At 39.7% G+C, this 27,735-nt stretch overlaps 2 protein-coding genes across 4 annotated transcripts in view; both read left to right on the forward strand.

Annotated features, from left to right (window-relative positions):
• akirin1 (akirin 1) overlaps positions 1-10,503 on the forward strand; it is a 29,030-nt gene extending 18,527 nt beyond the window's left edge. The window contains exons 4-5 of one of the 2 annotated variants that reach the window (XM_072247294.1): positions 5,219-5,290; positions 7,126-10,503. In XM_072247294.1, the coding sequence (XP_072103395.1) occupies positions 5,219-5,290; positions 7,126-7,136 (83 nt within the window). In that variant the 3' untranslated portion in view covers positions 7,137-10,503. Of the gene's footprint in view, positions 1-5,218; positions 5,291-7,125 lie in introns of those variants that run through there. The other variant, XR_011883644.1, reaches the window with a different exon arrangement.
• Positions 10,504-24,124: 13,621 nt separating this feature from the next.
• rhbdl2 (rhomboid, veinlet-like 2 (Drosophila)) overlaps positions 24,125-27,735 on the forward strand; it is a 58,577-nt gene continuing 54,966 nt past the window's right edge. For both annotated transcript variants that reach the window (XM_072247245.1, XM_072247246.1), the window contains exon 1: positions 24,125-24,371. The gene's annotated coding sequence lies outside the window, so the exon portion shown is untranslated. The remainder of the gene's footprint in view (positions 24,372-27,735) is intronic.

Below are 27,735 nucleotides of genomic sequence, written 5' to 3' on the forward strand. Positions count from 1 at the left end.
ATTGGTTTGTCCCATACGGGACCGCCCTTGTTCTGTATTTCCTCCACTAAGGTAGAGCGTTCCTATGAAACCTTCCATGCCGAAATGGCATAAAGCGAAGAAGCAATTACCATTAATTTATATGGGAAAAATTTTTGAGCGTTCCCAGACCTTAAAAGAAAAACTACCAAATCATACCAAATAACACACAAAACCTAAAATAACACTAACATATAGTAAAAGCAGGAATGATATGATAAATACAGTCTATATAAAGTAGAAATAATGTATGTACAGTGTAGTTTCACTGAACAGAATCACCAAAAACAATTTGTAGAAAAAAATCGGCACATACACACATGCACAAGTCATGCGTGTGCACACAGGTGCCCGCGCAAGGCTTCATGGTCATGGTAGTCTTTCTTGGGGTAAACACAAGTGTCCCGTATTTGACTGCTACTCTTGTCCCTTGGGAGTGAGAAAGTTGGCAACCCTATTCTACCCCCCCCCCCCCCCACCCCAGTCGGCCAGTCGGCAAGGTTGGGGACCCCTGCCCTGACCAGTCAAGAAACTATCAACCTCTGCCTTAAATATGCACAAAAAAAGAAAACTTGGCCCCCACAGATTCACCATTCTCTGGCTAAAGAGATTGGTGCTCTTTCTGTTCTAAAAGGACGCCGCCCTCTATTCTGAGGCTGTGTCCTCTAGTCTTAGACTCTCCTACCATAGAAAACATCACATCCACTCTATCAAGGCCTTTCACCATTCAATAGGTTTCAATGAGGTCACCCCTTATTCACTGGAATTCAGAAGAATATAGGGCCAGAGTCATCAGATGCTCTTTATATGATAAGCCATTCAATCCTGGAATCATTTTCGTGAACCTCCTTTGAACCCTCTCCAGTTTCAGCACATCCCTTCTAAGATGTGGGGCCCAAACCTGCTCACAGTACTCCAAGTGAGGCCTCACCAGAGCTTTTAAGTGTTAATATTACATCCTTATTGTTGTCCTCTTGAAATGAACGCTAACTTTGCATTTGCCTTCCTCACCACAAACTCAACCTGGAAATTAACGTTTAGGGGATACTGCACAATGACTCCCGAATCTCTGCGCCTCAGTTTCTTGTATTTTCTCTCCATTTAAAAAATGGTCAACCCTTCATTTCTTTGCCCGTTCTCCTAATCTAAGTCCTTCTGTAGCCTGTCTACTTCCTCAAAGCTATGTGCCCCTCCACTTATCAATTCCATCATCTAAAGTATTAAGCTACAACCTAAAAAGAATCTGTCCCAACACAGACCGCTGTGGAACACTGCTAGTCACCGGCAGCCAGTCAGAAAAGGCTCCCTTTATTCCCACTCTTTACCTGTTGCCTATCAGCCACGGCTTTACCTATGCTAGAATCTTTCCTGTATTACCATGGGCTGATAGCTTGTTAAGTAGCCTTGTCTGGCACCTTGTCAAAGACATTCTGAAGATCCAAGTATACAACATCAACCCATTCTCCTTTGTCTAGCTTGCTTGATACTACTTCAAATAATTCGAACAGATTTGTCAGGCAAGATTTTCCCTTGAAGAAACCATGCTGACTACAGCCTGTTTTATCATGTGCCTCCAAGTACCCTGAGACCTCATCCTTAATAATCGACTTCAACTTCTTCCAAACCAGAGGTCAGAGTAATTGGCCTATAATTTCCTTTCTTCCTTTCTACCTTGAAAAATGGAGTGACGTTTGCAATTTTCCAGTCTTCCTGAACCATTTTAGAATCTGGTGATTCTTGAAAGATCATTACTAATGCCACGTCTTTCAGAACTCCGGGGTGCTTACCATCTGGTCCAGGTGACTTATCTACCTTCAGACCTTGCAGTTTCCTAAAAACCTTCTCTAGTTACGGTAATTACGCACACTTCGTGCCCCTGATTCCTGGAACTCCTATGCTGCTGGTGTCTTCCACAGTGAAGACTGAAGCAAAATATTAGTTCTTCTGCTATTTCATTTTCCCCCATTTCTACCTCTCCAGTATCCTTTTTTCCAGTGGTCTGGTATCCACTCTCTCCTCTCTTTTGCACTTTATGTATCTGAAGAGATTTCTGGTATCCTCTTTAATGTTATTGGCTACTTACTTTTGTATTCCATCTTTACCTTAATGACTTTAGTTTGCCTTCTGTTAGTTCGTAAAAGCTTCTTAATGCCCTAACTTCCCGCTAATCTTTGCTCTATTATATGCCCTCTCTTTAGCTTTTATGTTGGCTTTGACTTGGTTGTGTCATCTTTCCTTTAGAATACTTCCTCTTTGGGATGTATATATCCTGTGCCTTCTGAATTGCTTCCAGCAATTCCAGCCATTGCTGCTCTGCTGTCATCCCTACCAGTGTTCATTTTGAATCAATTTTGGACAATTCTTCTCTCATGCCTCTAATTCCCTTTACTCCACTGTAATACTGATGCATCTGACTTTAGCTTCCCAAGTTTCAGTGTGAATTTGATCATATTATCATCACTTGCCCCTAAAGGTTCTTTTACCTTAAGCTCTCTAATCAATTCTGGTTCATTGCACAATATTCAATCCAGAATAGCTAATCCCCTAGTGGGCTCAACCATGAGTTGCTCTAAAAAGCCATCTCGTAGTCATTCTAGAAATTCCCTCTCCTGAAATCCAGCATCAACCTGATTTCTCCCCCCCCCCCCAGTCTACCTGTGTATTGAAATCCTCTCTGACTATTGTAATATTGCCCTTATGCCATGCATTTTCTACCTCCTGTTTGTAGGCTGCATTTTTGCTAATGTTTGGGCGTCTGTATCCAACACCCGATCAGGGTCCTTTTACCCTTGCAGTTCCTTGGCTCTAATCACAATGATTCAACACCTTCCGGCCCTATGTCACCACCTTGTAATGATTTGATTTCATTTTTGTTTTACCAACAGAGCAACGCTGCCCTCTCTGCCTTCCTGCCTATCCTTGGGCATTCAACTCCCAGTTATAATCTTTAAGCCATGATTTCATGATGCCTACAATATCACACCTGCCAATCTGCAACTGTGTTGCAGGTTCATCTACCTTATTCCATATACTGCACTCATTCAGATTCAACACCTTCAGTCCTGTATTCACCCTTTTAATTTTTGTCTGTTTTGTATCACAACTCAACTCTAGTTTAAACTCCACCATGAAGCATTAACAAGCCTTCTTGCTAGGATATTAGTCCCCCTCCAGTTCATGTGCAACCAGTTCCTTCTCTATGGGTCCCACCTTCCCTGGAGGAGAGCCCAATGATCCAAAAATCTTTTGCCCTCCCTCCCACCAACTCTTTGGCCACAAATTAAACTGGCCTCCCTAGGATGTGTCAAAAATAGGAACCCTGGAGTTTCAGCCCTTTAACTTGCACCTAACTCCCTAAACACTATGCAGAACCTTGTCACTTGTCCTACCCGTGTCATTGGTACCTACGTGGATCATGACTTCTGGCTGTTCATCCTCCCACTTAAGAATGCTGAGGACTCAATCCAAGATTTTCTGGACCCTGGCACCCAGGAGGTGACATACCATCTGGGAATCTCGTTCTCGCCTACAGAACATGTCCGTTCTCCTAACTAATTAATCCCCAATCACCACTGTGTGCCACTTCTTCCCCCTTTCCCTTCTGAGTCACAGAGGCAGACTCAGTGCCAGAGACCTAACCACTGACTTTCCTCTGTTAGGTCATCTCCCCCCGACCCCCCGACCCCCAACAGTATCCTAAGTGGTATACCTGTTGTTGCGGGGATGGCCACAGGGGTACGCTGTACTGGTTCTTTAACCCTTTCCCCTTCTTGACTGTTACTCAATTTCCTATTTCCTGCACCTTGGATGTAACTACCTCTCTATATGTCCTATCTATCACCCTTCAGCCTCTCAAATGATCTGGAGTTCATCTGGTTCCAGCTCCGAACTCCTTAATGTGGTTGTAGTCATCAGGGGCATTGGAGTTCTCCCTCCCCCGCCACATCCTGGGAGAGGAGCATTTCACTATCCTGCCTGTCATCCCTACTGTCCTAGCTAAGCAGGTATAAAGAAAAGAAGGAAAAAACTTGAGCTTTCCTTTGCTTTGCTTTCTGGGCGAAGCCTCTCTTCGCTAAAGCCTAAGATCACCACTCTGTCTCTGTCCACTCTGCTTTTCCCTGCCTGCCTTAAATTTGCTCTTGCTAATCAATCCCAAACGCCGATTAGGCGCTGGTCTAAGGTCTATTATGCTGCCGTGATACACTCCTGCCTTCTATCCTTGGACAGTGGACCTGATTGACGGCCCCTCTCCAAACCTGCAATGTCCAGATGGCCACTGGTCAAAGCTCTATCCACCTTCATGTTCTTTGAGAGCCCCATTACCACCACCCCCTTCAAATGAACATTCCCTGGAATATCAGTATTCCCCTCTGTAATTTGCTATCCTCCATGTCCTACTCCTTGGTAACTTGTAAGCTACTCATTCAGCGCCTTACTTGCTCCAGGCATAAGTGGTCCTACCATGTACATGGTTAACCTCTTGTTTGTAAAGTATATATTAAATGCATTGAATTATTTAATCCTTCTCACCTTGGGCATTTCATGGCCCCTTTTAGCTTCTATTTCATTGTATTTCAAATGGCATTTGTTTCTTTCTTATTCTTTGATCAAATTTGCAATATCCAAAGTCATTCAAGATTTGTGAACCTTTGTTACCTACCGCAACACATTCACCCTGAATTCTGACTTGCTGACCTTTGCCCAATTCCAGTCGCAGTTGTGGACTTGCCCAATAACAGCTATTCCCGTCTACATTCTCTTGCTCCTATTTAATACTGTTGTAATGAGTCTTCTCAATTTGATATTTTCCCTTGAGGTCCAGTGTTCTCCTGGCGATATCCTTTCCCAACATGGTCATTCTTTATCCATTACCATTTTTGAGAGGGAGTGAAATGACTGAATATTGATTGATGTGTAAAATAAAGTGAAATAATGAATGTTAAAATTTTTTAGTGAAAGATTTAAATTACTTTTTGTAGTGAAAAACGTGTAATGAAAAGTTCTTGTAACAAAAGAATCCAAGCAATTTTAAAACAAATATATTCTTTAAGGCGCAAACAACTCGGCCTGAAACGTCGACTGTACCTTTTCCTAGAGATGCTGCCTGGCTTGCTGTGTTCACCAGCAACTTTGATGTGTGTTGCTTGATATTCTTTAAGATTTCAGAATTGAGTTGATTATTTTTTCTTATTTGTTTTAGAACAATATGATGCTTTCGTGAAATTCACACATGACCAGATTATGAGACGATATGGAGAACGACCTGCCAGCTGTAAGTGGAGACTTCTAGACTTTGGAATTCTGTTTAATTGATTTTTGTTTTGGAATGAAATGGAAGTAGAGTAATTCCATTTGATCATACTCCTAGGCATAGTTAAAATCACATTATTTGACTCATTTTTTTGGTGTTCAATATTTCCTAAATAAAGTGTCAAGGCAATGTTAAACCTTTTGTTTTGAACAGCAGTATTCCAGCTAGGTGTAAACAATTTTGCACCACAGATGTGCTATTTTATGCAGTTTTGCAAAAGTTAATTTGGACTTTATTGAGATGTGGAGGTACTGTACTAGGAGGCAATGAACTTTCAACTCTAGTTAAACATCACCTAAAGTAAGGTTTCTGTTAATAGTCTATCATTGTTTGGGATGTGGGTATTTGATAATGTTGTAATTTATTGAATTGCTTCTTGGACACTCAGCCCTTGCGATCAACATGCTATCCAATGGTTACATGCTGATAATAAAGAACTGAACTAGGCTATTTAAAGCCACACTCAGGTTGGAGGAACAACACCTTATATTCCCTCTGGGTAGCCTCCAACCTGATGGCATGAACATTGACTTCTCTAACTTCCACTAATGCCCCACCTCCCCCTCGTACCCCATCCGTTATTTATATACACACATTCTTTCTCTCTCTCCCCTTTTTCTCCCTCTGTCCCTCTGACTATACCCGTTGCCCATCCTCTGGGCTTTCTACCCCCCCCCCCCTTTTCCTTCTCCTTGGGCCTCCTGTCCCATGATCCTCTCATACCCCTTTTGCCAATCACTTGTCCAGCTCTTGGCTTTATCCCTCCCCCTCCTGTCTTCTATCATTTTGGATCTCCCCCTTCTCCTCCCACTTTTAAATCTCTTACTAGCTGTTTCTTCAGTTAGTCCTGACAAAGGGTCTCGGCCTAAAATGTTGACTGTACCTCTTCCTAGAGATGCTGCCTGGCCTGCTGCGTTCACCAGCAACTTTGATGTGTGTTGCTATTTGGCCCTTTGACCCCCTGCTGTACTTTCATCAGGATTGGTTGATTTCCATCTCCATTCCATTTTCCTGTAGTATCGCCATGACCCTTGATCATCCTTGGCAAACAAAATTCTGTCGGTCTTCGTTTTGAGTGAATACCATGAGAGAACAGTCCTCTGCCTTGGGTAGAAAATTCCAAAGATTCATCGCCCTCTCCATTAACTTTTTCTGTCATGAATGGCCAACTTATTCTGTCTGTTACCATTGCTGGTTTTCTTTTCTCCATAAGATGGTGTGTTTCTTGGTAATTGAGTTATTCACCTGCACATAGTCACGACATTTGTTGGGAGCTGCTGAGAACATGCTATCAATGCATGTATTTATTAGAGATGGGTGTTCAAGCTGGATGGTGAATTGATGGTCAATGAACTTTTCCTGGATGACAAAAGTTAAGGTTTCTTGCTGCTTTACTAAAAGTGGAGGGAATTCCTTTATACTTATTAGCATATACTTCATAAGCCACCTTGGCTTCTTGTGTTTTCCCAATGTGCTATGGCATTCAGATGGTTACTGGAGTTGAGTTTCTGCATGATGATCACCTGAATGTTGATGCTAAAGGCAGTTAACTGATTTATTTTTGATCATCAATTGGCACGTTATTGAATGAGTGAAGTACAACATTGCAATTGTTAGCAAACCATTGCAATTGAGCTTTTATCTATAGAATTAGTAACTGTAATAGTTCATCCTTGGATGCAACTGTTCTCCATTTACTGGAGTAATGATTAAGTATATTGAACTTTGATCATAGAAACATTTCTAAATATAGGAATTGTTTTCCTTTATAATGGTATTTTTTTCTTCTCTTGCAGATGTGTCCTGAAGCATTTTGTGCTTGAACGGGTGTTGGCTTTCACCTCAAGTCAGCTGCTGTACTTAATGAGAACTAATTTTGGTGCCATGTTTTACCCACGTTCAACTTGAGGGATTTTAACTTTACATCGCTGGCCCACCCTACCTCTTGTAAAAATGAAACAAAAAAAAAACAAAAATCTGACTTTACTGGTCAATGTGCTGTCAGTACAGAGATTTGTCTACTTTCCACTCCTAATTCTGCTACTGTGAGAATAACCTGCCATTTATTTCCAGTTCAAGAAGCTGGATACCAAGCAACAGTTGTTAAATCTGCCTTTTTAAGAAGTGGCACTGAAAATGAGAATGTTACCTTCAAATCTTTTTGAAAGGATAAAGTTCTGTCATAAGTGATTAGTCCGAATTTTGAATGTCATTAAAGTAGAAATTTGTTTCTGATTTGAAAAAATAGTGCACTACAATATTACTGCAGATATCTCCCTTGTAGAATAGACTTTATTTTTTTATTAAGTGGTGTATTGTGTTGTCAGCTGCGAACATTTATAATGTCATTACCTGGTGGCAAGTGGTATGTGTGTATCCAGTCCATTTGGGTTCAGAGTTTGAGATGGGATACTGCAGTGGGACTTGAATTTTAGACAGATGTAGGCTGGGTCTGAAATATTGCCCTTTCGTGATTAATTGGTTATCATACAATTGTACGCATGGTTATTGCCAAACAGACTGGTTTCAAATTGGGTATGGGTTGGTATTGATTTCATGGAACCAACTTTAGCTTGTGTAAATGAAGAAAAAAAATTGTAAATTGGTTGTAAAGCTGTTTTTCATTGTATTTTGGTCAAAATTGTCTAAATGGCCTTAAATACTCTCATGCTCTTCCTTTAAAGCCAACTTAGTAGACATGGTCTGCACCAGTGGTTTTAAATTTGCTTTGAAACTTGTGCCAACATTTAAACATTGGATAGGTCGGTAGCATATGAGCTGCTTTTTTTTTAAAGTTTAAGACACTTTTGATTCCTGCTGTTGGCAATTGTTTTGGGCTTTAGCTTGGCTTGTGCTTTTTTTTTCTTATGCTGTATTTCAAATACATTTGTATTTGAGATCACAATGTGTTGGAGAACTAGGCTAAAATTCAGCAACTGGCCTGCTTGGTGTGGTTATGGAGTCCTTATTGAATGCTTAATCTGGGAGAAATCCAAATGCAGCAATTGGTCATTCATATCCATACCATGGAACTAAAGGATTGACAGTATCCTGTTAACAGATTACAAGGATGAATAGTGGTGTTGCAGTTACAGTTGTCTCCACAATATTTTGAAATAAGGAGGTTAGTTCAGTTGGAATGAATTCCAATTTTTTTTTAAAAGGCATACCTTAACCAAAAATCGCAACTTTTACCTTGTGTACATTTTTTGCCCTGTATAGTACTAACAGGCTTAGTTTAAAATAATTTGACATCAAACATCTCCTTTAACCTATTTTGATGTAAACATTTAGTATAAATTGGGGATGTGAAAATGTTTCAAAATTGGTTTGCAACTTGTAATGGTGTTGAATGTGCTTGTTTGCCTGAGTTTTTAATCTACGTATGGTTTAGCTGACTTCTGTTAATAAATCTAGAGTGGCCTTATGAAAACAGCCAGATGGTAAATCTGTTTGTGGCCTCAGTTGTCAGGACATAAATCCATTATCAGTTGTAGTGTTTTTGGAAAAGAACATTGGTTGCTTTGTAGAATGAGGGTTCTTATAAGCAGTTACATACCTCCTTTGCATGACTACCCACATTCACATTTGCAGTGTTTATTATACAAGGAAGCACACTGTTAGGTTTGGAGCTTGCACTTTCCTGAAACCTTGCAATGTAGTTGCATATATGATAGGAAGTTTAAGGTAACTTTGTGTTCCTTTGTTCTATTTTTCCTTTGGTATTTTTAATGGAAATTGATTTACATGATTTGACTACTTGACAGTTGAAATTGAATAGATAAGGTTAAAAATTAAAACTTCCAGTGGTTTACTATTGTAAATGCTTAGTTACATCTGACTGCTAAGACCACTATTATAGTTTTCAGTTGGGTAACTTGATAAATCTGGAAGCAGTAACAGTACTTTGACTTTAGTGGTATTGGTTGGTGAGTACAGTGACCACACTCTGGGGCTACTTTAATGTGGTGAGGGTAAGTAGGTAGGGAGGGACATTGATCAGGTTGGTTAGTGTATCCACATTTGTTTATAAATACTTGTCCTGCCTGTATCCTTTGGTATCCGATTCAATTTCCCTTCTGTTGGTTGGTACCCAGGACATTGTATGGGATTAATGCTAGTCACTTTTCATCTGAATAGTTATTTTATTTCAAGGCTGTGGTTAGGTTCTCTTAATCCTTTCCCATTGATCTTGAGCCCTGTTTTCGGATATTTTTTTTTAAAAAATCACTGCTGGAGTTTTCTTAAATGATGGTTTGGAACACTGGATTCCATTTAATTATTTTACTCTTTATTTTAAACTTTCATGGAAGGTTTGAAGTTCTGTGAGCTACATGGGTCAAGAAGAGCCAAGATCAGTTAGTTTGTGGCGAGGCACACATCTCCCCTCATCTTCGTTCCTTTTAAGCTAGTTTGCCATGGAAGTTAATGAGAATGTTGGAGGTATACTAAGATTTGTTGCAAAAATTACTGATACAATGAGCTTTTTCTTGCCAAAAGTGATTCTGATCTTATTGGGGGAGATAACAAAGAGAAAATAACATTGGTTTGGCTAATAGTAAAGCACGTGTCTATTTAAAACCTTTTCCTGTGCTTTTGTACTTTGTCCCTTCTGATTCTTCTATATTTCTGCCTTTTGCTTCCCCCTGGGGTATTCCACAATGCGGTCACAAGATTTTAAAAAAATGGTGGTATAAAAAGGGCTGATTCCTGTTGCATTAGGATATCTAGCAAATAAACTTCCGGATATAAATGATAGAATAAAGGTCAAGATTGAGATTATATGTAGTTTCATTTTTATTTTTGGAGGTTTAAAAATTGTCAGTGCTTAGAACTGGTTTTTCCTTGAGTATGTTTGGAATACAAATTGGAAACTGAAATCTAGGTTTTTAATGTAGCAGATGGGGCACAAACTTGTTCTAATCACTCAAACACTTTCATGGAATGTCATATGATTTTAGAATGTGTGCTTACCTAACATAGAGAACAGACAGTGGCAGGGCTGTTGCCTCTTTATAAAGCAAATAATAGCCTTTCTGTTGAGGTAATATTTGCTACTTGTGTCCCATGTAATAGATGTATTGTTTGTGGAGACCATGCCTTTGTCTAGAAAGTTACTTTTTCATTCAGTGCCATTTGTTTCATTGAAACTCATTAAACAAATACAATACCAACTGTGATTCTCAATTTTGTATATTTGAAAGGGTTTGAAAACTTTCTGCATTAAGCTTTGCTTTTAGGTTTATCTAGTGACTAGTTTTTAAAAAAAACCTCAATTAAAAGGAAATTGGAAGAACAGCTTGGTGGAATTGAAGTCTTTTTTTAGCTTATTGAAATTAATGACACTCAAATATTCGGCATTTATGATGACCATTTAGGGTGGATTTAATTTGTTTCTGTTGTGATCAAGGGCAATGGTGGCCATATTTATCTTTGCAAACATTAGAATTCTATTTGGTAAACCGTACACCTATATTTGAGCATTATCTATAGCCATGCTTAATGGCTATATTAAGCATAGAACAGTACAGCACAGGAACAGGCCATTTTACCCATGATATTGTGTCGAACCAGCTAAAAAGCAAATCAAAAACACCAAAGACTAATCCCTCCTACCTCCACAGTGTCCATATCCCTCCATCTTTCTTACAGCCATGTGCTTATCCAAACTTCCCTTAAAAGCCTCTAATGTATTTGCTTCCACCACCATACCAGACGGTGCATTCCAGGCATCTACCATTCTGAGTTTTTTAAAAAAAACACATGTCCCTTGAATCTGTCCTCTGGTATTAGATGTTTCAACACTGGGAAACTGATAGACTCTGTCCACTCTATGCCTCTAATCTTGTAAACCTCTATCAGATCTCCCCTCTGCCTCTGCTGCTCCAGAAAAAAGTAATCCAAGTTTATCCAGCTTCTCGTGACAGCACATGCCCTCTAAACCAGGCAGCCATCTTCTGCACCTTCTCCAAAACCTCAACATCCTTCCTGTAGTGGGGCAGCCAGAACTGTAATTGTTTAGGCCACATTTGCAGTATTGCCTACATGTCATCTGGAATACTGAAGATCTAGTTATTGCCCTATTAGCCTGCTTGGGTTCCAGTAAGTGACAGTTTACAAAAGTTTTGAAGCAGCACAATTGCAATTTTGCTGGCTGGAGAAATCTCCATGATCTTAATAGAAAATGTGCAAATTGGGCTAGTGTCCTCTTAAGTTTGCTTAGCAGATTGTAGTGATAGTACTGTTTAAATTATCTCAAATCCTCTTCTGCAGTAATGTCAAGATGCTTTTTTTTGGATCTTGGACATCTCACCTGTGGCTCCTGCCAATTGATGTCTTTTGTAACCAACCTTCTAACAGGGCAGTTGCTGATAATGGGGGTGTAATGGCAACGAGGGTGAGGGAACAGGGGAGGTTGAAAGTCTTCGCAGGAAGAACCTGGCTCAAGAAAATCAGTTGTTAATAATCTTAACATTTTTAAATGTGCATTTCTAAAAGGTCATGATTATTGTGCTAATTGTCAGGAGAACAGTGAAATTAGAGATCAAATTTTAATGGACAAGAGGTGAAACATTGTGGAAGAAGGTAGCAATTTTATATCAGTGGTACTGTTCTAAGCATGTGAAGAAACAAGGGAGTGGGATTGTAGGCAGTGGAGCATGCCAGTTGTATTTGCACACCACTGAGGGTTATCTCCCTGTATTATACTTGTGGTCCAAGCATTGGAAACTGCAAATCATGTTAAGGTCTTTGGTATTAACAAAATGGAGTTTATGATGATGAGAATGTGTTGAGATGCGGAATCAAATACAAGGCAGGAAAAGATCCAGAATGTTGATATCTGAACTAGAAAAGGTTGAAATGATCCACTAGAGGATTTTGAATATTTTACAAAAGTTTCACTGGGGGGAGGGTGTAGATCTGTGAAGTATCTGGAGTCTTGCAATACATCACATTCCCAATAAAGATTGAAAATATGGAATAAAAGATGGTGCTGACAATTTTATCTGAGACTTTGGGAATGCCCAGTGGGGACTGTTTCCACTTGCTCAAATGAAGTCTGACATTGCAATCTAGTTTATTAAATGGTCTATGTGCCACCTTGTAGGTGATATTAAACTGAAGCAGCAGCTGAAAGTTTTTCTGGAGCAATCTTCAGAAAGCGATTTCTCCCATATCTTAGTCAGTATTCTGTCAACTTCAACATGGTTATGACCATAGCTTTTGTTTAAAAGCTTGCTGTGAACAAAGTATCTAGCATGGTTGTGTAAACTTACTGCAATTGGAGGCAATTTGTCATTTGACTGCAAGGTATTTTGAGACATTCTGTAGTGTTGAGCCTCAGTGCAAATCACTTTTTAACTTAAAGATTAGCAATAAGATTAACCAGGAAAAACTTCGAGCCCAAAATTGACTATCAAATTGGTACGAAGTCTTCCTCCATTATGAGGGTATAGGTTGGGGAGGAAAATACAGTAGTGGGCTGCTGCTATTTAATCAGTACTGTCATTTTAAACTTTTACATAAATTATTGAATGCTCTCTTCAAATGGACTTGTGATGTTTTGAGATTGATGTTTAACAGTTTGTTTCAGTTTAAGAGGTTGTAAATAGAATTTACATTGAAGTAAGAACTTCAACTTGAATAATACAAATGAAGCAAATATATGGTTTCTAATGGGGAGGGTATGAAAACAGGAAATGAAGTTAAAAGTTGCAGATGTTTTAAAAACTAAGTGTGCATAATAGTGACATTTTTAAAATAGTTAATTTGAACCTTGCCAACTTAAATCAAGTTTGTTCTGGGAAATATTTCCTTGTAGAGGCGTGCTACTAATTTGAAATGAGACCTGAAATGTTATTTTTTCTGGGTCTATTTGTGCGTGTGTGTGTGTAAAATTGCAGCAGTTAGATGTTTTTTTCCACTTTCTAACACACTGTGGCAGTCTTGAGCTTGGCCTGGTAGAATACTTCGACTGCAGGGTGAAAATCTGAGAGAAGTGCCAGCTGAAAGTGCTGACTTTGCACAAATGAGATTGAGCTATTCTTTTCTCCCGACTACAATAGTTCTACAAAGATTCCGGGAGCTTCTTGAGGGTGGGCAGGTTATCCCAAATATTGTACGGTCACTGCAGTATTTCATCTCTTGATCAGAAGATGCTAGTCTTCATGTCTGTCCCTGAAATGCTACCAATCAATGTAAAACTTTGGGGACTTTGTTCCATGAGATCACTATCATCTACAATTAAGGATTGTAGTTATGCCAGGTGGTCTTTAGTTACATATGCCAGACAAACTATTTAATTTTATAATTTACTTTTCTAGTTATGGTGGTCATTGACCTGAAACTATTGATCACCCCAGCTGACTGAGTTCTTCCATTTATTTTTGTTTTGGACTTGATAAGTACCCGTAGTTCCTCTTCTCCTCCCGCCTCTTCTCTCCCCCCCCCTTAGTCGTTAAATATGATCGCCTTGCAAGTTTTTTCAATGGATAAAGAGCTAATTTGGTCTCTTAAATAATTCATACCCCCCCCCCCAGTCACCCCAGTAGCTCACCAATTGTCTACACTGCACACATGCCTTTTATGGTGAGGCCCAATCACAGCCCCCATTTTTCTGGAATGTGATACACTGATTATCGGTGAGATTAATTCACTAGTTTTGGCTGATGCAGTTTCAGTATATACCCGCGTCTGGTTAATTTTATCCAGACCCATAGATTGTTATTACGACAGCCTCACTTTACTCTTACTGTGAAACATGAACGTGTTTGTTTTACCAGCAAAACTGTCTGACGAACGCCGCATACGTATCAGTTGGGCGATAGTTTAGGTCTCCCATGTAAACCGATGAGAGTTGGATTGCTGTATGTGTACAGAACTTCCTGTTATGTTGTTTACTCCACCCAATGGGGGAAGGAAGTAAACGGCATGAAGGCTAGCAATGAATCATCTGCACTTTCCTAATGTTTGCGTGAACATGACCAGTGACTTTATTTAATGTAATCTATTTAATGCTTTGGAGTCTTCAAATTTATTTTTAACTGAGGCACCCTTCAGCACTCCCAAGGTTCGTGACGTTTCCAGTGCCAGTATGGCATCACTAACCCCAACCCCATACATTTTAGGAATGTGTGAGAACGCTGGAGTATCTGGAGGAAAGCCAGTCTGCCAAGAGGAGAACGAACAAGCTCCTTACCATCAATTCCCGATAGAAGATCTGGCCCTGCGTAGCTACTCCAACTCTACTTGTTGCTGTTACTGCCTTTGAGGTGTGGGTAATGAATAGACTTTCTGAGACTGACATAATGCGGATAATTGAAAATGGGGTTTTATGTTTTATAACAACCTCACCTGAAATGACCTTATTTAATTCGTCTTCAATTTGCTAGAACCATGTGTTATTACAACTAATCCTCTGCTTGAGCTTTACAAGACGCCACAAACAAGGGTGCGGGAAGCAATGAGGGAAAATGTAAAACTTGGCGGAAGTCCGGTGTAGTTGAACTACTTGTGCACCATCACGAGATGAAAACAAAAATATCGAAAGAGCACGTGGAAGGAATAAATTGTATTTAGACTTAACAGTGGAGAAATTCGTATCTACCAGCACTAGCCGTAAACTTAAATAATTTTAACGTGAGTTGAGTAGTGGAGCCCATAGCTATTAGTCCAGCAACTGGATGCTTCAGGACCATACAATTAGCTATGACAAACAAGAGAAAAGCTGTAGATGCTGGAAATCCATAGCAGTCCGGGGCCCATCTGTGTAAAAGAGCTCCACCTGTACGTTTTTTGAATGCATGTTTCCAAAAGGTCATAATTGTTGTCCAAACTGTTAAGGGAACAGTGTCACAATTAAATATTAAATTTTAATAGTCGAGGTGAAGCATTGTGGAAGCAAGTAGCAATTTTGTGTCAGTGATATTATTCTAAGTGTGCGCAGGAAGAAGGGAGGCAGTTCCATGAGGGGGACTGATGGCGGGAAGGGAGCCGGCCATGTGCGCTCGCGGGAGTGCGGGGCAGCGCGCGAGCAGTTCAGTTGAAGGCGCGAGGAGGAGACAGACGTTTGAAACAAATGGCGGTTGGAGGCGTTGGGCGACGCGAGGTGTCGACGATGGAGGTCGAGCGGGAGAAATGGGGCCGGGGCCGGAGCTGGAGAATCCGGACGAAGAGGAGCCGAGAGAAGGGCTGCGGGGTCCGCCGAAGGAAGAGGTACTTCACCAGCCGGCGGGACAAAGAGCAACAGCGCCAGGGCGGCCTGTCCAGGGGGAAGAAGATGGAGGCCGCCGAGGAGCCGGCGGGAGAGCTGCAGCCCGAGGATGAGAAGGAGAGGGCGGGGACGGACGAGCAAGGAGAGGGGGAACGTAGGGAGCCCGAACCGCAGAGCCTAGAGAGTCAGGGTGGGCCGAAGCAGAGAGAACCGGGGGCCGGCGACCTGCCGGGGCCAGAGGGCGAGGGGCTCCGGGCAGCGACCCCGGAGAAAGAAAAGCGAGAGGAGGCCGAGCAGAAAGAAGGGGAGGGGGAGCAGCCGAGAGGAAGCGAAGGAGCGGCCGAGCAGCAGGAGGACGAGGCGGTGGCCAGGCCAGACGGGCAGGAGGAAGACCGGGTCGCGGCCGAGCTCAGCGGCGCGAAGGCCGGGCAAACCGCGTCAGCAAAGTCGGGGAGTCCGTTGGATGGACAAGGCGAGCGGGGAAACGAACTGGGCGTACCGGAGGGCCAGCAGGAGCAGCGAAGGGCAGAAGGGCTGGGGCCGCTGGAGGAAGTGAAACCAGGAGAAGCGGTACAGAGTTTGAAGAAGGAAGAAGTCGAGGAGGAAAGAGCTGGAGGAGGATTTTCAGAATGCCAGGAAGGTGCCGGAGACATTGATGAGAGAACAACGGGAGATCCCAGAGAAATAGAAATGCGCCAAAGTGGATCTGGAAAGTTTAACAGCAAGATTCTGATGAACCACGACGGAGGAATTGTTCAGGAACAAGTGATTCCAGATATAAAAGGGGCCGGGGTAGATTAAATTAATATCTTATTTCTTCCAAATATCAGTCGTTCTTGAAGGGGTTTCTTACAACATCTAGCACACGTTCTAAAAGTACTTGTTATTATTCATCCCCTTCTGTAAGCAATCGCTTAGAGTATTTAGTGTGAGTTATTCGATGTGTTAATAAAATTCATTGAAATGTTTTACATGGTTTGCAGTGGATTCTAGAGCAACCTTGGTTATGGTGGAAGGCGAATGTTGGGCATTTGACAGTTACCAACAATCCATGTATGTCACCTGGAATTCTATCTGACTGCTAACAGCAATTTTCAAACATCATAATCTTCACAACATCAGGATTTTCTAAAGAAGATGATCTAAACCAGGGAACCATCCTTGCTTAATGGTATTGGTTCATGGCATAAAAAAGATTGGGAACTCCTTATCTAAATGGAGGAAACAAGCTCAGTGTTTAGAATAAATGCACAGTGTATTTGAGGAATTGGATATTATGCCTGTTTTTAATTGTCTTTTAAATTCATTGGCAGGACATCCCTTCTCATTTATGCCCAGAATGCTGATGATGCCCACAAAGGGTCAACAGTGACATAAATACTTAGTAGAAAATTAAAACCTTCTGGACCTGAGTGACTACAGAGAAGTGGAGACACAAAGAAAATGCCAGATTGTGTAATCTGGCAAAGAAAAAACAAACTGCTGGAAGATCTCAGCTATTCATGCGGAAGCAAAGGGATGTTTGATGTTTTGAGTCAAGACCCTGACATTTTTTGACCAGAGAACAATGGGTAGATTGCACTGAGGTAACAATAATCAGGGCAGCAATTTAAAGTGTAAGAAGGTCCTTCAAGGTTGTTCCACCATTCAAGAATATTTTACATTGTCTGAAGTTACACCCCTGAAGAGAGAACAGTGAGATAGAACAAGTGACAGCTATCCACCAAGGAGAAGGGTAATCATAAATCTGCACTATTCCATTTTGGATTTTAGAGGAATTAAGAATTTACATTATTGCAGGGAAATTGCACTAAGTAAAAGATCATAATTGTATTGAGTGCAAAATGGGTACATGCAGCCAAAGGACAAGATTGCCACTGTGCCATCTGTTACTTTCAGTCTTTACCTCCCCATACAATCTGTTAAAGCCAGATATTCTATCTTTTCCACCTAGAATAGTTTCAGTGCATGTAAGTGTACTTAATTTCATCCTATCTATTTTCTCTACTATTGTGACATTGGCAGAACCCTTTACTGTAGAAACTGCAAAATGGTTCAATTTAAAATCAGAGAATGAATATACAACCTGAAATTTTTGCTCTTCGCTCTCTTAATTATTTTATGGCTCCCTATCTGTGTTTTAACATTTATGTTTCCGTAGTTTTGTTTTGCCTTCATGTTACTTATTGATGAATTCTGTTAAACTCTGTCATCCCTAACTTTATAGGCTTGAAAACACTGCACTATAGTTATTTAACCCCAAAACTATACGCCAAACATTGGTGGTGGGGAATCTAAAACATTGCTCCTGTACAAAATAATTGGCTGTACCTGTTTTTGCTCACCCACTCTTTGGAGTACATCCAGTCTGGTCTTTGAAGCTTTTACTTTGCTCAACTTTAATCACAATTTGTGGATTTTTAAATAATCTTTACAGAACAAGCTATGATTTACTACTTACAAATCACATTTCTTCCTATGTCTTCAAATGAGAGAACATCACTGGTATCAAAAATTCCCAAGGTCTAATTTGAGCTCTAATTTGTAGAAGCAAAAAAAATGGTTCTTCTTCTTGCATAAATCACCAAGCCAAGGGCATTCATTTCTGTCCACAATACCAAAAAAGTGCAAGTTTGAGTGACTATTAACTTGGTATGTACACATGATGTTAGCTGGACTGCAAGCAAATTCTCATTTTCAAAAAAATCGTAATATCCTTGCCAACTGCTGTAAATCAATGGTGATGGAGAAGCAATGTCCAAGTAAGCACAGGGCACCTTGGCTCAATGACAGAAATATACAAGAGGCCTTGTACAAAGAGTGGAAAAATGCACATCAATCTAAAATACAGCTTTCAAAAATGCCCCAAACACTCTACCGCCCTTCCCTGTCCAAGCAGCACCTGTTATTAACCATAATCCCCTTGCAGGATTCCTCAGATATCTCAGAAACTAAAGAAGTGGACTAAAAGCAAGACATCTTCATTTTAAGGGAATGATTAAGAAGGCACCCATTGTAATAAACGAAACTACATTTCCCCATCTCGTTTTTCATTTGAATGTTGTACTTTATTTTAAAATAATTATTTTGCATGCATCAGAATGAGCTTAAATATTTAAAAATATTAATCACAAAAAATTAAGTTTTAAAATGACATTGGGGTGGATCAGATTGCCCAGCACCATCATGAAGCAGAGAACAAAGGATAGAGAAAATCAATCACAGCTAAATTTAGGCAGGGAAAACATCAACATAAAGTTGTCAGTAGCAGGAAGTGGGTTGACAATATCAGAATTAAATGGAGATTAGTTAGGCATTAGGGAAAAGTGCTTGAACATGGAGTTTAAGTAATAGGACAAAACCACCTTGAAGACAGAGAATTAAAGAATTATCATGTCTTCTGAAAGTGAAGGCTAAAGCGAAAGAAACCAGAATGAAAGGAAGAAAGTCTTGACTTTGACTGGAAAGGTGAGAAAAGATGGGACAGCAACAAGAAAAGCCTGAAATCACCTCGAGCATATTTTCAGTGATGCTAGTACAAGAACAACTTTGACTGAGGTTACTTGTTTCATATTCAGCAGACAGAAATAATTAGACAAAATTGATAACGATTCAAAGAAACATCCGAAAATGTGGTCAAAGAGATGGATTTTAAAGCGTCATGGTTAGAATAGCTTAAGCAGGCATTTTTATACAGCCCATGTACTTCATGCTACAGTAGTGAATGGATAATGAAAAGAGGGAAGTAATTACTCCATTGGCCAGCGAAACTGCGTGTATGGAGTCGAGTAAATCCAATGATCTATAGCTTCTCGTGTGTTTTACACTGATAACCAGAGGTGGGCTTTCCAAATAACTTTGGAAATGACAATACAGTATAGAGAAAGTTGAATCAGAGCATTACAACCAATCCCTCCTACACTAAAGAGTTCAGCATAGTTTCAAAGGCATATCGGGATTAGCCTTGTTTTACATTCTGCATTTATTTACTCAAACATGGAGGAATTTTGAGAAATAAAAACACACTGATGTAAACAAAAATAACTTATTATAAACATGAGAAACTTTGCAGATGCTGGAAATCCAAGGAATCACACACTCAGGTCAAGAAATGAATAAACAGTCAACATTTTGGGCCAAGGCTTCTTCAGGACTGAAGACTGAATAATTCAGGACTAAATTATCATCAGTTGCTGCTTATGGTACAGCATAAGCACTTAACGGTTTTAAAATAGAAAACAAAAAAAAAATCAGTGCCACACAAATCTCAAGATTGGGGACAATGTGACTTGGCAAACTTGAAACCGACATTCTTTGTCACATTTTATTTATGTTGAATTTGATGCTTAGGATATGACTGTAATGGAATACTGTAAGCAGAAGTGATTAATGAATGCTTAAAGGTAAAACCTTGCAAAGAATTGTGCAATTGAGCTAGTATCAGTACCTGAACTTCCATTGGTTACTTACATTATTGAAATTCAAAAGCTTCATAACTCATCCTGAGAATAGCAGCATTTTAAATTAAGTAAAAACTGCTATGGAAATGCAGAGGGAACAAAATTCAATAATTTAATTCCATATAATGTACTGAATTAAATGTGGAATGAAATATCAGGCAGTTCTAAGAGTAAAACTGTCACCATATTTGACATCCTGCATTGTGTTTTGTATTGACATGTTTCAGAAATGACTTTCACCATGGGTGAATGAGACTTTAAAAAAAATCTATTTTTTAACTGTTGGAACACTTTGTTTGCACTCCTGTGGAGAAACGGAGGGTTACAAGTGACTTAGTCCAGCATGTCTGTTAAAACTTTCCAATAACCTTTGTTGGAAGTGCATATTTGTAGATGAAATTGAAGAGTATACTATTGATAAATGTCCAAATTATATCCAGAAATGGTTGTAAAATGAAGCACCCAAGGAGCACCAGCAGGTATGAAATTTTAGATAAAAAAAGAGAAAAAAAATTTGAAACTACAAAAAATGTAAAATTCTTAATGAGTTTTCTTATCAGTGGAACATAAAACTCAATATGAATAAAAGTGTAACTTGCATTTACTTAACATCATCCTTTTGATTATGTAAAAGGTAATGAATGCCTTCACATCTATTTTGGGTACCTCTTTGATAATTTAATGATAATATTCGGTGCTCCTCGAAGATATTACCTTTGATTTCTGATTCTGCCCTTGAACAAGTCAGCAGAAAAGCGGTCCACTTCTGTCTGGGAACCCAGACCAACCTTATTAACATCCATCTCTATTTTTCTCCAGTTAGATATCTGGAGTCAGTCACAAAACCATTATCATTATTCTGTTCCCTTTCCATTCCCCGGCCACTGAGTACACAACTCACACAAGTAACTGAATATTGTCATACTTAACCTAAAGGTGAGCTTTGAACTTACATACCTGGAGTGTTCATTTCCATTGCTGTATCATTGCCCTGCTTTACCTTCGTTTAGCTTATCTAAAGCCATAAACCTCCTCTATATCTTGTTAATTTAAAACTGAAAATTCCAACATATTCCTGGTGAATTCTCCTCATCATCTTCCATAGACCTGTAGCATTTGAAACCAACTGAACTTGTTCTAAACACAAGTAGCCCTTTACAGGCATCGTCTGAGGCGAGCAGCTAAACAATGCCTCAATTTTTAAACTTACCTGGTTGATTTAAAAATTTTCCAATGTCTCAGCCCTTACCCTCTTTCCATATTTCCCAGCAATGTAAATACATTTTGTTGGAAGCTTCTTCCTCCAAGTAGCACGAAGGACAATGTTCGGATCATTAAGTCTATGGCAGTTCACAGAGTGATTCTATTCCCTACTAATTTTTCCTGAATTATTATATACTCCCACCGTTAATTGATCCTCCCTCAGATTCTACCACTCACCTACACGCTTGAGACAATTTACAGCGATCATTTAACTTACCAACCTGCAGGTCTTTGGGACGTGGGTGGAAAATGGATCTCCAAGAGAAATTCTCTGAGATATCTGTATTCTGCAGTTCTGGGCCTCTTTTTCGTTCCAGAATTCTGCTATCAACGACGATTATGTCTTCCATCACTAAGGCCATGAACGCCAACATTCCCTCCTTTAAAGTCTCTACCTTTCTTTCCTCCTACTAGTTCTTTGACTACGCTTTCACTCATTTGCCCTAAAACAGCTCACTGCCAATTCTGCTTGATAACTATTCTGTGAAGGGTATCAGGATTTTTAGCTAGGTCGTAGGCACTATATAAATGCGGATTGTTATTGTCATTCATATGGAGTTTAAAGAAAAGTTCTGGACGTCCCAAAGCTCTATACAACCAATGGAGTACTTTGAATGTTACTGTTGTAAGAAATTATTCTTATTTTCAATAAAACACATTTTAAAAGATAACCTTTTAAATAGTATTAAAATAATCAATGTGATATTTTAAAATGTGATTCTAGAAGTCCATCACCATAAGTTGCTTCTCGATGCCTAAACTTTACCACTTCTCCAGGCAACTATTTCCTTTAACGCGTTACTATCCATCCAACCTGCCTGGCAATTGCTGTGAAACTGGTTTTAAATTACACAACTGAATAGTGACAGCATCAACGCGGTATAGCTATAAAACGATTTTGCCTATTTTTCTTTTGTGTTTCTTTTCTTTAAATTCAATTTTTTAAATAAATTATTATTTTGCAAAGCAGCACAGCATATCACAGAGAAGATAGAGTGCAGCATATTTACACAGCCATCCCATGACAGGAAAACAAATAAAACTTGCAGACAGAAAGAAGTTCTAATTTAAGTTTAAATTAACGTACAACCAAAATTGATCCCACGTGTCTTGCACTTTTCTCTCACTGTTAATTCTTCCCAACATGTGTTCATATGATGAAATCTTAATAATTTCCTCAGTCCATTCCTTCACAGTGGGACATCTGGGTTTTTTCCAGTTTTGCAATATAATTCTTGCAACTGTGATGAGACCCACCTTTAAAATTGTAAATTTGTCATTGTTTACATGAGGTATCATTGTCCTATCACCCAAGAGATAAAGCCATGGGCACGAGGGCAGTGTGGGACCCGACCAACTCCGCAACAGATCAAGAACTTTACAACAAAATGGGCGAACCATGGAACACTCCCAAATCAAATGAAAATATGTGCCCACCTCATTTTTACATTTCCAGCATAAATTATTATCAACAATCCCCATTTTGTACAGCCTAGTTGGTGTTCAATAATAACTGTGTACTATCTTATACTGAATAAATTTCCCTCTCGCTTCCCTAATATGTCTACCCACATTTGATAAAATATTTGACCACTCATTATCTTCAATATCACTTCCAAGATCCTTCTGCCATACTGCTTTGAGATTGTCCCACGATTCACCCACGGAGTGCTTGAACATTTTATAAAACACTGATGCTTTATAAACTTCCTGTGGTAATGTAAAGTATTCAGTTAAAGAGTTACTTTGTGGGTCAGCATTCTTAAATATGCTGCTAATGCAATGACTTATTTGTAAATACTTCCAAAAATTCTCTTTATCTACAAAGTTATATTTCCTCTGCAAATCCACATATGACATAAAAATCCCATTCTCATAGAGATCACCTACTGTATTTACACCTTTAATCTTCCATTCTTTCCAGTACACCATTCTTTTCCCAATGCATATCTCAGGGTTATTCTAGAGCGAGGAGTATAACTGGTTTAAATGTGACATTCTACAGGCTTTATGAATTGTACTCCACACACTCCTTGAGTGAGATAGTATAGGATTTAGATTAGTCTTGTTTGCCACATGTTGTGAGAGGATGTTAAGGGGAGAATGTGGTGCAGCCAGGCTCCGTTCTATAATTACCCAATCTAAATCAACATCAGCCCTGTCCCAATGTTTAGCTAATTTGGTCATTTCAAAGGATAATTTATATGCCCGGACGTCTGGTAGACTGAGCCCACCCATGTCCCTGGACATACACAACTTACTTATTTTAATTCTGGGCTTCTTCTTATCCCATAGAAAATCCCTGATAATTTTGTTGTATTGCTTGTAGATCAAATCTGATATATTTAAAGGAAGCATCATAGAAAGATAGTTAAACTGAGGTGCTATGACCATTTTAACTACATTGACTTTACCCCAGAGTGACAGTCTCAGTGCCCCCCACTTATCCAGATTATTTCTTACCCTACTCAATAATTATTGTAAGAAATTATTCTTATTTTCAATAAAATACATTTTAAAAGACAACCTTTTAAATAGCATTAAAATAATCAATGTGATACTTTAAACTGTGATTCTAGAACTCCATCACCATAAGTTGCTTCTCGATGCCTAAACTTTACCACTTCTCCAGGCAACTACTTGCTTTAATGCGTTACAATCTGCCTGGCAATTACTGTGAAACTGGTTTTAAATTACACAATTGAATGGTGACAGCATCACGTGGTATAGCTATAAAACGATTTTGGCTATTTGTCGTTTGTGTTTCTTACATTTTTAAGAAAGCTTCTCCCTCCCAGCAGCACAATGGGTATTGTTGGGACACTCAGGATAATTGACAGCTTGTTCAGCCTCTGCAGATTCTTCCGGCTTTCTGTACACCAATCAGCACATTCCCGGGATTCGGGAAAATTGATGAAAACTTTTACGGGCAAAAGCGAGGTTTGGAAACATTGCGGAGAACCTGCAAAACGAACGGACGTGGGCTTCGGATTGAAATAACCACCTCGTTTGCAAACATCTGAAGTCTAGCGAGCTGACAGACGTAGTACGAAGAAGAGCTGCTCCAGGTTAACACATTCTTCTTCGTGCCCCGGGGCTATTTATGGTGAGTACCCAGCGAGAATATTTTGAGTCGTGATATCCTTGTGTTCAATTGAAATATTTGCTTTCTAAACTGTAGATCGGGAGTCAACAGTGAAACGACTTGGTCGTTCTTGCTCTTACAATTAGTCCGGCAGTTTCCCGCAAATTCTCATCAATATGAGGCTGTTCTTCGATGTTGATGGCAGGAAACTGGCAGTTAATGTGTCCACCCGGGATATGCCTTTGGAGGGAGGGATAATCCGTTACCACATTAGACTAAACAAGGTTGCTTTCTTCTTTCAGAGGCGCCTGGGATAGATTGGAATGCACAGTCGCTTGTTTACAAATTAAAAGCTGCAGTTCTCTACCTAAAATATAAGTGATTATATTTTATTCAAAAAGCCAATTTAAGGGAAGCATTGATAGCGTGAACGTGGAACAGGTCATGAGATATTTACACCATTGAAAGTTGGGATTATCAGAAAAAGAGTTGACATTTTTAAAAAATTCCTCTCTGGTCAATGTCGCCCCCCCCCCCCCAGTTCTCTCTGAGAGCTGCTGACCACTCCATCGCCTTTATTCAGTTTAGTTTGATAGCTGGCGGGAGAGTGAACTATTTAACATCAGGTTTCCAGGAACTCCATAAAACAGCTGAAGGCAGCATCTCTAATGGAGAATATGGAAGATACACAGAGAGCCTGGGTCAGAGAGACACTGTTTGAGAAGATAAGCCGGCTCAGACACCTCTGGCGTTTATACAAAAGCTGACGTTTCCAACGGAGTCCCTTCATTGAAACCCTTCATTATGAGGGGGTCTCTTTATTCCTTTCCATCGATGGTGCCCGACCTGTTGCGTTCCTCCAGCATTTTGTGTGTGACTGGATTGTCCCGAGTTCTGGATAATAAGCAATTATTTTGAGTAGCGTGTGGAAGAAGGAGGGATTTGATTATAGTTAAGCAGAACACTATGAAACAGGATGCATATGGCAAAATTTTCGACAAGTTCAAGTTTATAGAGGATAGGAACTCTACAGAGGCTATTAATATTCAGAAAAGGGAGACACCCCTTCCGGTTCTATTTCAGGGATGTTTCATTGGGGGTAGAAATAAAAACGGCTCTCGGTGAAAAGGCAAGAAGACTCATTTTGGTTTTTAGCTATGTATTCTATCAGCTTTAAGTCTCAAATACTAGAGGAAAATTGAAAATGGGCTGGCTCTGTGTGAAAGTGATCTGTGGTAAAAGTGTAAAGAGTCAGAGAGACGCGTCTTTTAGTCCATCTAGCCCCTGCAAACATCAATCAACCCATCACACTAATTCTACATCAATTCCATATTTTAAAATTCTCCTCACATTCTCATCACCCACACATATACACACCAGGAACAGTTTACAGTGCCCAGTTAACCCACTGGCATGCACATTTTTTGGGGACGTTGGAAGAAACCAGAACACCCAGAGGAATTCCCTGCCCCAGGACAATGCCCCATGCAGTCCGTAGCTAACTTCAGGATTAAATCAGGTCTCTGGCACCGTGAAGCAGTGGCCCGACCGGCTGCGTCACCAAGAATGAGAAGGTTGGAGATTTGGTCTTCTTGATGCGTGTAGAAAGAGTTAACTCGTTAAAGGACGAGGTTATATGTAAATAGTTAATCAGTTGAAAGAAGAAGGCAAAGTAAGGAATCGTCGGTAGACAAATCAGAACTCTTAAAGTCTGAAGAATTGTAAATGTGACGATACAAGCTAAAATTTGTATTCGTCTTGCATTTGTAATTTAGGAAAATCATCCTAAAATGCTGGTGCAAATTCACCCCATTTACTGTTGAGCATTTAAAAAATGTGGCACACTTGAAAACAGCAGCAAAGTGAAATACATAATGGGACACAGTATGTGATCTGTGTGTAGTTGTACCTCGACAAAGGCACTTTCATGTGATTAGCCATTGAGCAAGCGGGAAATAATATCCAATTCATTTACCACAAATAGCCTCTGACATTTCCTATTGTGTCCCATGGAACACAGCTTGATTTTTCCAGCTAATGGTTTTTGGCATTGATGTTAGGTAGATATTAGGTAGCTTGTAATCGATGATATTTTGCTATATTTCAACCACACAAACAATCCTGACACTTGACGTCCCAACCGTGTATTATTCAGATGATCACACAGGGCAAATAATATTGTTTTTACTTATATACTGTACATAAATTATATTTCCAGCAGTTTTTATTTATGTGGCTTTTTGGATGCCTGTCCAGTGCCAAAATCTGAAACCAATGATCATCGTACTCTCCGCCTGTTATGTCACAGGAGTTTAGGGCAGCAATGAAGGTCCTCCATCTCAGCAAATGATCTAACTACTGAGAATACCGGTTGTGTGGCACTGACACAGGATGAGTTGCTGGGGTAGCGATTACAGCACTAATGAAAATACAATTTGATCTATGAGTAGGAATTGTTGAAAAGCAATAATTATGCAGATAAGTGGAGATTCATCAGTAACGATGGGAATTTATATCAAGTTTTCATTTGGGATAAAATCTCTCACAACTGTCTTATAGCAGTGCTGATAATCCCAAACTAGGGAGATGTATTGGTGTTTCAGTTCAAATGTTGATATCAGCATCCCAGCTGGATTTTAAATTGTGTAGCCCAGCGGATGGCTTTGTACTCTTTAAGTGTGTGCTCAGTACCTTTAGAAGTCTTAGCAAATTTCGCCTGGCTGCGTTTTGATAGACAAGGAAACTGTCTGTAAAAGAGTTTGAACTGTATTGAAACTACAGTAAGAATTTTAATTTTCCACAGTTGTGAAATAACTGGTGTTAGGTTGGCCAATCACGATCCAGTTTCCCCTTCGGTGGAAGTCTAAATTGCTGTTTTTGTCTGTTCAATGCTTCCATACAAAAACCAACAATTCCATCACTTGATTTAACTAAAATGACGACGATTTAACACATTCTCCCTCTTCAAGTCCCGAAATAAAGCTCTTAATCGTAAAAAATTCACATGCCTAAATAATATCACAGCTTATCAAACATTATGCACATTGTTGATTTGAAGATTGTAAAGATTTGCATGTAAAGTCTTAAACGTCATGCAAAAAAAAACAGGTTATATTACGTCCACTTTCACCTTCGATACTTCCCAAACATTCCAAATATTTTAAAATGATAACCAAAAAGACTGCAGAAGCTGGAGAATATTAAAAAAACAGAAAATGCTGGGGGTGGGGTGGGTATGGTAGTACGGCGGTTAGCGTAACACTATTACAGCTCGGGGCGTCGGAGTTTGAAGTTCAGTTCCGGTGTTCCCTGTTAGAAAGTTTGTATGTTCTCCCCGTGACCACGTGGGTTTCCTCCGGGTGCTCCTGTCTCCTCCCAAAGTCCA

Source organism: Mobula birostris, chromosome 30 (genome assembly GCF_030028105.1).
Source record: "Mobula birostris isolate sMobBir1 chromosome 30, sMobBir1.hap1, whole genome shotgun sequence".
NCBI classification, from domain to species: Eukaryota; Metazoa; Chordata; class Chondrichthyes; order Myliobatiformes; family Myliobatidae; genus Mobula; species Mobula birostris.